The sequence below is a fragment of the Eleutherodactylus coqui genome, chromosome 8 (genome assembly GCF_035609145.1).
Source record: "Eleutherodactylus coqui strain aEleCoq1 chromosome 8, aEleCoq1.hap1, whole genome shotgun sequence".
NCBI classification, from domain to species: Eukaryota; Metazoa; Chordata; class Amphibia; order Anura; family Eleutherodactylidae; genus Eleutherodactylus; species Eleutherodactylus coqui.
Genome location: NC_089844.1, coordinates 87,645,677 through 87,658,639, shown reverse-complemented (window position 1 = coordinate 87,658,639; position 12,963 = coordinate 87,645,677). Strand labels below are relative to the sequence as shown.

At 43.2% G+C, this 12,963-nt stretch overlaps 1 protein-coding gene across 1 annotated transcript; it reads left to right on the top strand.

Annotated features, from left to right (window-relative positions):
* The first annotated feature begins 558 nt into the window (after positions 1-558).
* On the top strand, positions 559-11,667 carry DAPL1 (death associated protein like 1). Its single transcript, XM_066575992.1, has 4 exons — positions 559-882; positions 4,342-4,438; positions 6,157-6,217; positions 11,457-11,667. Exons 1-4 carry the CDS (start codon positions 825-827, stop codon positions 11,574-11,576), a joined length of 336 nt encoding a protein of 111 aa, XP_066432089.1. The 5' UTR covers positions 559-824; the 3' UTR covers positions 11,577-11,667.
* Positions 11,668-12,963: the final 1,296 nt, after the last annotated feature.

The following is a 12,963-nucleotide window of genomic DNA, read 5'->3' as shown; positions in this document are numbered from 1 at the left end:
TTTTTTCACACACGACTTCTGTTCAATAGCGATATGGATGGAACTTGTAAGCTCAGCACAGCAACTGTTAGCAAATTGCTAGCGGCAGCCTACAGAGCTTGTGTAATTGCGCCCTGAGGGTGCTTTCACGTAGACCGGAATTGGCCCGCATTATGCACCCAAAGGCACCCCTTAATCTGCCGCTGCAAATTCTACACCAAAACCTACAAGTCTCATTATGGATTTTAATGTAGAATTGCCGGAAAACTGTGTGTGGTCCTTCTGCATATATTTTTTTTGGGGGGTGCGCAGATGCACTGAATTTTTCAGTGCAAAAGGACCCGTAGGATCAGGTAAAATATGCGCGCGTAAGTAATTCTCGATCGTGTTAATATGCAGCATATTTACACAGCTGAAGTGCGCTTATGCCCGTGTGAATGAGCCCTTAGATGCAATAAGACGCCCCGTCTTCCCCATCACCTGCGCCGCCTCCTGACCTCCCTCTTATTTCCTGTATAAGATACTATTATTTTCTTCACTCTACTGTAGAGCAAAACACGTGGGGCCCCACTGAGGGGGACTCCCACCAGCAAACTTCTTCTCAAAGTCCTACAGAAAGCAACCGGGTCACATTGCAGTCCTGTCATTAAAAGGTTAATGCTCTTTGTTATCTTCTGTCAGACTAAAGTGAGGATTAAAGAATCAGCTGACTCCAAATTACAATCAAAACAGAGCAAAGTCCACAAACCCCTGAGACCCTCCCTTTCCTGTATAAAAGCCCAGTGCAGAGCTGAATGGGAGCAGTAAACAAAGAGTAGAAGAAGTAAAAGGACTCTGAGTAAATTATGGCAAAAGAGGGTGCTGTGCAGGTCACCGAGATGAAGGGAGGTCATCTTCCTGCAGGTAAGTAGTTGGCGCTGACTTTTGCACTGGGGTTATTCTTCATTTACTGTAGTTTTTGAATAGTATGACTGTTAACAAAAGCTTTGGATTTTGTCTTGCTACTCTTATAGTCCTGCATGGATATACAGATGGTTATTTCATGAATTGCATTTTTTTGAAGAAAAAAAGCATTTTATCCAGTGTTTTATCTGCTGTTTTTTGTTGTTTTTTTTACTTGCCCATAACTTTTTTTTCAGCAAAATTGCTGCCGCCACGTGTTGGCTGGAAACAGATATGAAACGTTATAGTTTTCCCCTTTTTTTTTTTTCTGTGGTAGTTTTCCTCTGCTTGCACGGTTCTCTTGCATTTGCTCAGTCCATGAAGGGTGTCTTTTGGCTTGTTAGGAAAGTGACCACATATATTAGTATAACACAGGCAGATACTGATGAACGGTACGTTCACATGTAGCGAAAAATGGTGCAAGTCTACTGCAGATGTTCAACAAAATCTGCACCAAATTGGCTACACGTGAATGCACCCCAAGGACTTATTCACGCTTTCAATTGCAATTCTTAACCCTCCTCCTCCCCTCCAGGCCATGGGTCTATGAAAAAAAAAATTGCATATTTGAAAAGACCCACTGAAGTCAATGGGTCCATGTGCAGCCCGTTGCAAACACAGACAAAAAAAAAATCCCTAATGTGCATGGGACTGCTACATCATCCACGATTGGGGCGATGTGTGTTCTCCATCATAGAACTGAACATGCATAGTTTTTATGTGCCAAGTATGCCTTTTAAAGGGAGAGGAGGTCAAGGTGCATTTTACTGCATACGTTGCCCAGATAGTACTTTGTCCTTGTCTCAGCAGATACAATGACAATTGGTCCATATACTAACTGGTTTTCACTTGAGATACTCAGTCTATGGTTGCAGTTTATCAATGTTGTGCTTATAAAACATTAAACCAAAGCTTAAAAAAAAACAAAAAAAAAACTGGAATGTAAACTTTATATATGGGGAAAGGATGCCCATAAAGGAACCCCGAGAGGCTACTTTCTCACGTTTGGGTACAACATCTTAACAGAATCCTAGATGGAACATGAACAAAAAAAAAAAATGCAGACATGCAAATAAGTCCCAAGTTGAAACGCTCGTCCTACGTGGTGTTGCTCTATGAAGCTGTTTAGCAGGCCATCTGTCACTACAATTTTATCAGCTGAGTGACTCCCATTCACACGCATTGGTGATGTAGATCTAGGAAGACGTGATGAGGCTCAATCCAGGTTAGGGAGAGGGTGTGGAGTTTATCACTGACTATTGCTGCTAACTGGGTACTTGCAAAAAAAAACCCCAAGTCCTGCCATCATTGATGCAAATCATTGTTTGTCTTTGACCATTACATAACACAACATTTTCCTCTGAGAGATTACGTAAATTCTCTTCTCATAGCCGAATCTTAATCTTGTATTTCCAATGAAGAATGTAATATTTGCTGAGCAAGAATTCCCTGAAGTCTGTAGTTTTCATGCAAGGTTTGGTGATTTGTAATACAGCAGCTGCAGGGCAGGCTTGTATGACTTCTTCAGATATGAGAACATTATGTATCCCGAAGAGCAGCTGTAGCAAGATGTAAATGTGTAGAACTAAAAGCTCTGCTCTGCTCTCGCCCATTATTGTTTGATGTCTTGCCAAGAATATTTTTGCAGTCCAGACTTGCCCCAAAAAAGACACTACCTTAACCAGTCTAGAAAAAAAACAAGTCCTCCAACTTGCATAGTTATAGATTAGACGTGTGCTGATGAGCTCACATTTTTAAGACTCCGATGTTGGTTTGTACTTGATTGTAAGATAGTTCTGATATTGCAAGTAAATTAAACCATGTAGTTGGCCTTTTATAGAATCGTTTGTTACGTTGGACCTTATGTGGGAAAAATGCCCTCAAATATCACACCTAGAGCGTTTGAAAACCTCATTGGGGTTAGAAAAAATGGCAAAAAAGCCCCCACAAAAATACAGTCCGTATAAAAAAAAAAAAAAAAAAAAAAAAATGCAGATCTAAACAGAAAGTGGTTGTATGTTTTGACTTGTAAAATAAGGTCACTAAAGCATGACCTAAACAATGTTGTATCAAAGTCTAGATATAGTGGCGTGCAGAGGTAGAAGTTGCAACTGGTGCCTAAATGACACATGGTAGGCGGAGATCCTGTTACATAATACTGCCACTCCACCCAACACTGTGCATGTGCTAGTGAGACATGGTACTCTTGACACACTAGGATATTTTCTCTTGCTCTTTGGGATCCCCCTCCAGTTAAAAACATACCTGAAGTCGGGCTGGGATTAGTAGGCCCCACATACAGAGCTTTAGTTTGCAAGGCACAGTAGTAATTTCCCTCTACCCTGTAATGAAGACTTCAATTCCAGGCCCGGCCCAGGTCAGAAACAGGGCTTGGGTAGGGAAGTACATCATAGCATGGGGGTAAAAGACTCCTCCGGGCTTGCAGTTCATGCTGACAACCGGGAGTGTTTACCTGTTTAAACGACAGTCCTTTACAGCTTCGCCTTCCCTCTACCGGGGTAGGTCGGTAGTGCCGAGATGCAGAGGAGCTGGAAATCGTAGAGGGATTTGTTTGTACGAGGTCCAATCGCCCAGAGTTGAATGGTTACAAATGAGATGCTTTTTCCCCTCTGTGGTTTTTGGCCATAAACTCCTTCCAACACAGACTCTTCACTAAGAGATGCTCCCTAATGCTACACAGGTACCTGGTGTTCTGCTTCCACTCAACATTTCACACCAACATCACTATTTGCAGGTCTCCTTCATCCATTCCTCTGAGTCGGTAGCTAACTCTTCTGCTTAAACTGGGGACCCCTTTGTACAGACCCATGTGAATCGGGCCTAATGAGTTGTTCACCCCCTCTTGTATTTTTCAAGTCCTATAGAAACACGAATGGCGGGGGAAAAAAGTCCCAAAAATAAAGTGCCCTTTGTGTAGTGCATATTCCACTACAGACTTTAATGTAGATCTGACTGAAGCATTTTTGGACCAAATGCGCTTCTCAAAAAAGTGGTGTCTTTCAGTGAAACACAAACAAGCAGAAAGCCCGTTTCATTCAAGCTTAATACAGGTGAATTGGAGCTCTCATATTAGTGCTACATGTCCTGGATCAACCATGGGTCTAATGACCCGAACTAACAGCATCAGCATCTAAGATACTGTCAGTTCAGGTCATTAGACTTGCAGACATACTATAGGAGCATAAATGCACCTATACTAGTGTCACCTCCTAGTAGGGACTCCTTATGGGGCATATGAAAAAGTGCATAGATTAAGAGTGGATTTACACTAGACAAATCTGCAAAAGATGAAATCCACCTCCTAAAACATGTAGATTTGTCTGTGGCATAAAACGACTCCATGTGAATTCACTCTAAGATGGCTCATTATTTTGATCATTCAGATTATTTTCTTTTTAGTTAAAGCCGGGAGAATGCGAGTTTCCAAGAAACAAGGAAATGAAGAAAATATTACACCAGAGAAAGTGGCAAAGAAAGCTGCAACTGAAAAACCAAGGTACAGGCGTGGGCATTGGCACGGTGTTTGAAAGGAAGTGTGTATATCCTGTTTGTCGCTGTTTGCAACCTACGGTGTTAAAGTAGCAGACAGATTTTGGGACTGGTAGTCTAAATAGAAGTTGCAAATGAACTAGGACTAGACTGTAAAATTGCTGCATACTAGTGTTAAGAAGCAGACACGGCAAGGTTATCCAGGTTAAACTAGGCATCTTCACATCTGGCCTGGTATGATCCTGGTTGTTCCTTGATGTTGGCCCTATCACTTTATATGCATCGCTTACCTGAGTAGATGCTCAGAAAAAACAGAGAATTAAAGGGATTTTCCTGGCAAATGTCATGGGATAAAGAGATTTTCATGTAACATGTTTAAGATTAATATATGGTGTAGCAAGCCATATAACGTGTTGAGAAGTATAATAGACACCACAGTTTACCTCAAGGTCTACTAGGACGCCTGGTGTATCAGTTGCAGGTATGCAGCTCCTACAGGGTTGAGAAAGGTCTATTCGAAGCATGGCCGATGAGCTATGAGAAGCTAATTCAATAAAAGACAATGGCCATATGTAGCATATGAGTGACTTGCTGACATCAGAGTTCGAATACGATGTACCTAGGGCTATTTGCCTGAATACTACTGGTTATCCTGGAGAGTGACGTTAAAATGAGTTGTCATTAAACGTTTACAGTCAGGACCCTCGTGTGCAGAGTGGAACTCAATGGTTAAGTAAAGTTTATTTTATAAATGGGTGGGGGGGGGGGGGAATGCTGCCATGCCATAACACCACAACCTTACAGCACCTGTGCCTGGTCAGAGCTATCTGTTCCCTCCCCATACCCCAGTGTTGTGGCGCTGACAGCAGGCATCTGACCGGCTGACTGACCAGGGCCTCAAGTGGCGCACCCAAGTAGGTCATCAGTAGTTGATCGATCTTGAGGTTAGGTCCTCAATAGTATTTGCCTGGAAAACCCTTTTAAGAATGTGTTCAAAACTAGAACTTGACTAGCCCCAATGCCTGGCATTGTCTCCATGCCAGTAATACAGGGGTGATTATTACACCACCGTATGAAACCATCTTGCTGCTGAGGTCGAGAACTTGCATCAGTGTATAAAGATTCAAGTAATTTTCTTATGTTCAAAAGGATTTTATTTACTTTCATAGAGAAACTACAGTCTGACCTGAAGTATAGAATATTGAATTAAACAGTGTGCATTAACAGAAGAACATTTTACAGTCCTATATAACATTACTGGATTTGTTCTCTTCTTCCTCCACAGCAAATGTTTCACTTTCTTGTGTATATAGAACAATAAACCTTTCGCCACTTTCCCATGCCATGCCCAATGAGCACCCGCCCAGCCAACTCCCTGGACAGTGCCCAGCGGCCCAACACTATTCCCTTTCAAATACTAAATCGTTCCTAAAGCATACCAAAGATAAGTAGTTTTCTTATATGCCAAGGTATTGCAGGCATCCTGTGTAACCGACGGGGGCTTCAGGTCATTGAACGTCTTAAATCTGCCAAAGAACAAAGTTCTTGTGTTAATAATTATCAAGAAATTCTGGTGCAGTTGGCTATTAAAGCCCAGTGGGCATGGTATCATATCACAGCCGCACATTGAGGTGTTACAGCTCACTGAGCCTCATTAGCTAGAGAAAGCTGTTCTAATACAAGATATCTTCTACCCCCCCCCCCCCCCCTCCCTTTTTTTTCTAGCTCCACAGTGAACCTGACAAAGATGCAAGCTATGAATTTCCTTGCTGGAGCTCTAGAGAAGGTTGGTATCTGCAAGTGACTTTTGTTTGCCTATCTTTCATAAGTTTAGGTATATACTGGCCACTTTATTAGACAGTGACTCTTCCATGATTGGCACTTAACTGTGTCTAAATTCGACATGTGACCCACAAAAAACTTGTCACTTGGTTTTTTGTTTTTTTCCCCCCCTTTACTGCACTCTAGGATCACTTTCAGTGTGACTCCACAGACGGCCGGGTCGGATCCCGCTGCAATGACCAGTGCGGCGCTCACCTCTCCCACGGCTCTCGGCTCTTTGATGTGCCGGCTGGCGCATGCACAGAGCGGAGCCAGCGGCCCAGGAGTGACATTTCTGTGCAACCTCTGCGAGACCCGCACAGAAATAGAGCATGCTGCAATTTGTTTTCACACGGATTTGTCCGTGACTTCACACGGACAAATCGCGGCCGTCTGCATAGGGTTGCGTATTGTAAGGCAATTCTATGCAGGTGTGCACGGGTGGAAGTTCTGCGGGAAATCACACCGCGGAATTTCCACCCGTGTACAGGGGGCCTTAGAATGGGAAAAATCACGCAATCTGAATGACTTTCAATGAGGCCTGGTCATCAGTACTACATGGGCCAGTCTGTCCCTGCCAACCTTGTGGGGTTTATTCATGCAGTGGTTTGGAAAGTATTCCGAGAGTGGGGTGGTCAGGAAAAAACATCCAGCAAAAGGGGATCGTGTGGACATAACTCGTCACTGGAAAGGGGTCAAAGAAGGATGTCAAGAATTGTTCTGATAAACAGTCAAGCAACTTTTATCAGTTTAAAATGCTGGTGCTCCAACTAACGTTTACAAATCCCAACTCCTCATTCCTCAGCACAGATGGGCCATAATGGCAGATGACAAGTTGGAGTGCCATTACGGTCCAGGAAACAACGGCAAGACTCCAGTGAGCAAAAGAGCACAAAAACTGCTTGGTTCACCGATTGCCTGGCCAAAGAAATCCAAATTTCTGTTACACCATGCTGATGTGAGGGTCAAAATTTGGTGCAAGCAGCATGAATTAATAAACCTTTTCTGTTAAGTGTCAATAGCTCAGGCTGGTGGAGGTGGAGTAATGGTACAGGGAATATACTCTTGGCACACCCTGGGTCTGCTAATACCTGTGAATAGAGGACATGGCAAGCTGCCAGCAGTTCTCAAGGCCAAGGGAAGTTCAATGCCCTACTAGATTGGTGTCTGTAATGTGGCCATTCAGTCTAGTTACAGTTTCTGGTTCAAAATAAATATAACCCTAATCCACTGCCATAAATGAGTAGCTTTACGATGTTATTAAAACATGACTGCCTTCTTTCTAAATTGGTGCCACATTGGTATGTGGGTTGTCTAGTACTGCAGCTCAGTTGGTAAATGGGGGAGAGCATATTACACACCATTTTATGGACAAGTGTGCATTTTGGAGGAAGGTGGCTTTTTTTCTATACTAGATAGCCCATTTTAACAGTACATGTAGATAATGTATACACTGCCCTAGTTTACCTGAGGCCTATAGTCAGCTGATGCAATAGAAATGTTCTGCAGTAGTCAGCACTTCTGCTGTTGTATCACATATTACATAGTCGCCTATGTCCACTTCCCATCACCCAGAGAAGATTGGATTTGCTCTGCTTTAAGCGTCTCTTCATTGTTAACTGTCTGGATCTTGTCTAATGTAATGCATCACTGACAGAATGAAGAAAAAGCAAAATCTTTCCCTGCAGTTCTGTTCGTAGAGCGGAGCGACTGCACTCCTCAGATGCTGGAGGAAGACTTAATGTAATAGGGATTGCAAGTCATACAAGAGAATAGACTTCACTTATTAGTCCCTCTTAGCAGTCTGGGACGCTTTGTAGCTGCAGTCTTCTGGGACATCTTGTTGGCCGGCGGCCTGAGCAGTGCCTGGGTTTTATCATGTACGTTAGCGGTGACGTGCCATTGCTGTACTATAAACACTTCAAAGATCTTTCTTCTCTCCATATCTATTTGTAAAGGAATGCCTCTAATGTAAAAGTCTCAATAGTTCACTGCAAACTTCTAGAACTAGGTGTATAACCTATGGCCTGGGAGACTCGTCACCTTTTGTGCCCCACAACCTTCAGGAGCCAAAAGCGCTGTTCCTGTCTGTGTGCTCGTGTTTCTCTTTGGGGGTCACATCCTTTCTTTGGGGGTCACATCCTTTTGGACGCAGAGAACAAACTATTGTTAGACAGCAGCTCCTTTTTTTTTTTTTTTTTTTTTCCCCTTCCTTGCACTGATCGCGGATGTAACTATAATGGGCGTAGAAGATACAGACCCACCTGGATCCTGGAGCCTTGGGTCACTTCCATACATGTGCTTTTAACCACGGTCGCGGTATAACGCTCCATTAACTTCAATGGAGCCTCACAGACCTTTTCTAAAGCTGCGATTTTTGAGCGCTGTCTGCTCTATTTTTGGACTGTTTTGGCACTTTTTAAACACTCCTTATCACTAGAGATGAGCGAGCGTACTCGGAAAAGCACTACTCGCTCGAGTAATTTGCTTTATCCGAGTATCGCTGTGCTCGTCCCTGAAGATTCGGGTGCCGGCACGGAGCGGGGAGCTGCAGGGGAGAGCGGGGAGGAACGGAGGGGAGATCTTTCTCTCCCTCTCTCCCGCCCGCTCTCCCGTGCTCCCCGCTGCGACTCACCTGTCAGCCGCAGCGGCACCCGAATCTTCAGACCCGAGCACAGCGATACTCGGATAAAGCAAATTACTCGAGCGAGTAGTGCTTTTCCGAGTATGCTCGCTCATCTCTACTTATCACCCATCATCATGTTTGAAAAACGCTGTTGGAGGTCTCAAATCACTGTTTTTGAAAAAATTCATGCTCGTAGGAATGATAATATGAATAGTTTCCGGGAGATGTGAGAGCCATGGATAAAAAAAACAACCACCTTGAGTTATAATAAAAAGGGTAAGATGAGTCGGTGAGGCTTTAATCCAGTGGGTCAGCTACAATAGGCCTATAATGTCATCAATCTTTTGGTGTCAAATCGAATAATAATATTGGATCTCATTTCCTTCCCCTCCCTCTTCCAATTTGTCTCCTTCCTTCTCTCTACCCCTTTCTATCCTTCAATTTACATTTACTTTTAAAGTTTTGGATATAATGTGCCAAACAGGGCTTTTTAGCACTTATGGAAATTTGTAACATACATGTAACAGTTGTATAATACTCTATAGTGAAATGGCTTTATTATCTCAATAAAAATCAATGAAGCTAAAAACAGTTGTCGGACACAGTATCCTACATTCGAAAACCACGGTACGATTGCAGTAAAACGCCACAACCGAAATTGCTGACACGGTTTGTGAGAGTGGCCTTAGGGTGCCCATAAAGGTCTATCTTCACCATATGAGGAAAGCGGTGCTATGAATGAAGCAATATAGTTTGGGGCTCTGTTACATATATTGCACTAGCGCCCAGCACTGATTGTGGATATCGTGTACATCTTGGAAGGTGCATGCTCACAAGTTATTGTTCTCCTGTATGTACTGTTACCAAAGGCTTGTTAAGCAGCACGTACAACATGGAACAGATGAGTAATTATGGAGCTGTATGAATTTTATTTTAACCAACTTAAGGCGGTCATCCTGTAAAAACCTGAGACCCAACATGGAAAGTGAGCAAGAATGGCTCGCTTGTCGGCGTCACTTAGTTTTCAGCACACCTAAAAACCAAACTACTGTTGTCCCATTTAAACAGGCAGTTGCTCCTCTACTAATGACTGCCTGTTCACTCTGAATGGAGGCGGGCGGCTGGCACAGATCTCCATCGTGCTCCACCTGTGTTCAATGAGCGACCGTTGCTCCTGTATGGAAGCACAAGATTGATGGAACGACCGCGCACCTAAAAGCCTGATTGTTCTGTCTAAAAGTATCCTTAGTAAATCCTGTAATCCAGATAAAGGACATTGCTGGAGAAGAGCTATAAGAAAAGATGCATTGTGCTGCTTAGTTGTTCCTTCTGGAAACACAAACAAGTTGACAACTAGGTGTTACCCTTCCCCTCATCAAGGAACAATGGTGCATATTATGTTTTGTACGCCAAAGGGGTGACGGTTTATGGCTTACTGCCATGCTTTACCCTTTTTGAAAATGTGTGAGGCGTTTAGTGTCACTTGTCTGGCTGCACGTGGCCCGTCAGATTTACTATAACTTCACATCAGAAACTCTGTTTTTGTTTTTTTAAATGGCTGAAACCTACAGCGGCTCGTAGCTGGTGTAGGTTTGTATGGTGCATGGAGGCTGCCGTACAGACTGGCCCCTCTTAATACATTTGTTGCGCTGTCATTGGTGCAAACTACTGGCATATGAAGTGCTGGTCTATTTAAGTATGTCCCAGTAGCCTTACAAAGAATGTGTGGAACATCAAGGCATACTGATCATTGTGGGTTTCCTAGTGCACTTCACTTATGTACTTGTGCATGATTATTAGTTGTTCCCACCTACCAGAGTTTATTGTATCTCAGTCAGTTTTAACCCTTTCCAATCCACTGTCTGACGTCTAAAGACATTAGGAGTTAAGGCTGTACAGCTCTGATGTTGGAAGACGTCCATCGGGGTTCTCTTACTGTATATTGCCAGACTCTCTGCTGTCGGAGCCTATCCAACGTGTCACCTCATGCAGTACTGGCTTTAGCCGGCAGATAACGCTGTTGTAAAAGAGTAAGCCCCCTAGGAAACCTAGGATACAAATTGGATTGGAAAGAGTTAAATGTTGCAGTGTAATGATGCACACTCTGACAACTGAATGTATAGGTTCCCTTGTCAGCACACACTTCCAGGATGAATAACAGAGGAACAGTAAATTTGAGTGCATAGAATAGGTGCTCCAGAATTGTTTCAAAAGAGAAAAAAAAATAATATAAATCTATATCTATCTAGCTGAAACAAACATCAGGAGGGCTTTTAATTCCCGTACATAATGGGGCTGTATGATCAGGGGAAGAGAAATGGCATCACTTATCTAGGGCTTGTGTTTTGCAACTCATCTCTCCAAGTGAACAGAGATGAACTTCAATGGAAGAAATAACCATAGAACAAGGTACTGGAACATTGTTTCTTTCTGCAACACCTTTTACCTTCCAAATAGTATTACATATTAGAATACCAACACGGAGTAGTCATACACTTCATACGGCAACCAACAGAAATGGGATTCTCATGTGATCTGTAGATGACGCTCCGTTTTCTCTTATACTGTGTTCCTGCAGCTCAGCCATGAATTTCCTGCGGAAGCGGCTCAAATAGCTCACCAGAAGCCCAGACCCACGGTGGAGAAGCTCATCCATTCCAAGAGACTACATGTAATCCAGCAGCCACGCAGATGTTAGAAGACTTGATGACACAGTGGCGAACCACTAAGGGGCCAACTATTGTATAGTTTTGTATCCGTTGATAATAAAGAGCATCAAACTTATAAAATCTTTTGTCATTCACCAGGAATACAGTATTCTACTGTTATAGTCCTATTTTGAAAATGCCTCGTTCTCCTGAAATCTTCTCTTCCTGTACTTTACAACTTATTGCCAGGGAAACCAATCAACTCCACTTGCAGGACCCTATGTCATGTTCTTCTTGATGGCGGATCTCTGGAGCGCATGTACACTAGTTCCCAGCCTGGCTGCTGCTGTGTATATAATATATGATTTTTACATAGAAGGTCTTCTGGGCAGCACAAACAAGTCCTCCGTGTTTACACTGCTCAGAAGCCCTTCTATGCAAAAAAAAAAAAAAAAAAGGAGCGCAGCAGTAGCTGAACGATCCCAAATGGACCCGATTGACTATAATGGGGGCCGCTTGACTCCCGTCCGCCATTTTACTGGATAGAAATATCCTTCACGCGGGTCTTTTTTGTCTGGCCTTTCATCTGCGAAGAAACCTCCAAACACAGATGCTAACATAGCCTAGATCCGCTAGATAAAATATGCAGTTACTATCCCCTAGAACAAATTATTAGCATCCTTTTGGGAAAGATGTACAGTGATGAAGTCAAAATAACCTGAATTACTGGTAATGACTACACCCCACCAAAACTTGGATATTCAAATAGTGTCTGTCTGGCTATCTTGCAGGTAGTCACTTTTATGGTGACTGTCCAGCATTTGCAGTCAGTAATGGCAGTGGACGTTTCTTTAGACAATTGGCAAACTCAAAGTTGGTAGTGCCACTCCAAGAATCAGAGTTGTACACTCTCAGCTACAGGAAAACCCAGCTCTCTAGTAGCATTGGGGTACCTCACTCCTCACAAGGCTCTTTGCAAAAACTGTCACACCCAGAACCTGTGTCCGTGTAAAGTAAACATGGATCCGCGCTCCGAGAACTGACACTTCTTTCTTCCTTTTAAACAGGTTTATTTCGTGTCTCTTACACAACGCGTTTCGTCCTTCTGTGAGGACTTTTTCAAGTGCATCAATACATTAAATCACAGTCTATTTATAATAAAATACACATACCTTCTCCCCGTGTGGTCTGTTCCGTCCTGTGCCTCCTCCAGCGTTCTGTGGCGTTACGCCCCCCCTGTGCGTGTCACGTGACCTGGATCACATGGTGCCGTGACGTCACATGATCGGGCGCTGCTCCTTATGTGGGAGAGAGTCTAGACGGGCAGGATCGCAGCTATTGGGATACATGAACAATATAAGTGTTACTGGCCTGCACTTATATCTATCACTTTTCAATGGTTTAAAACATTCAACTTTGCAATCAATAGTATTAATC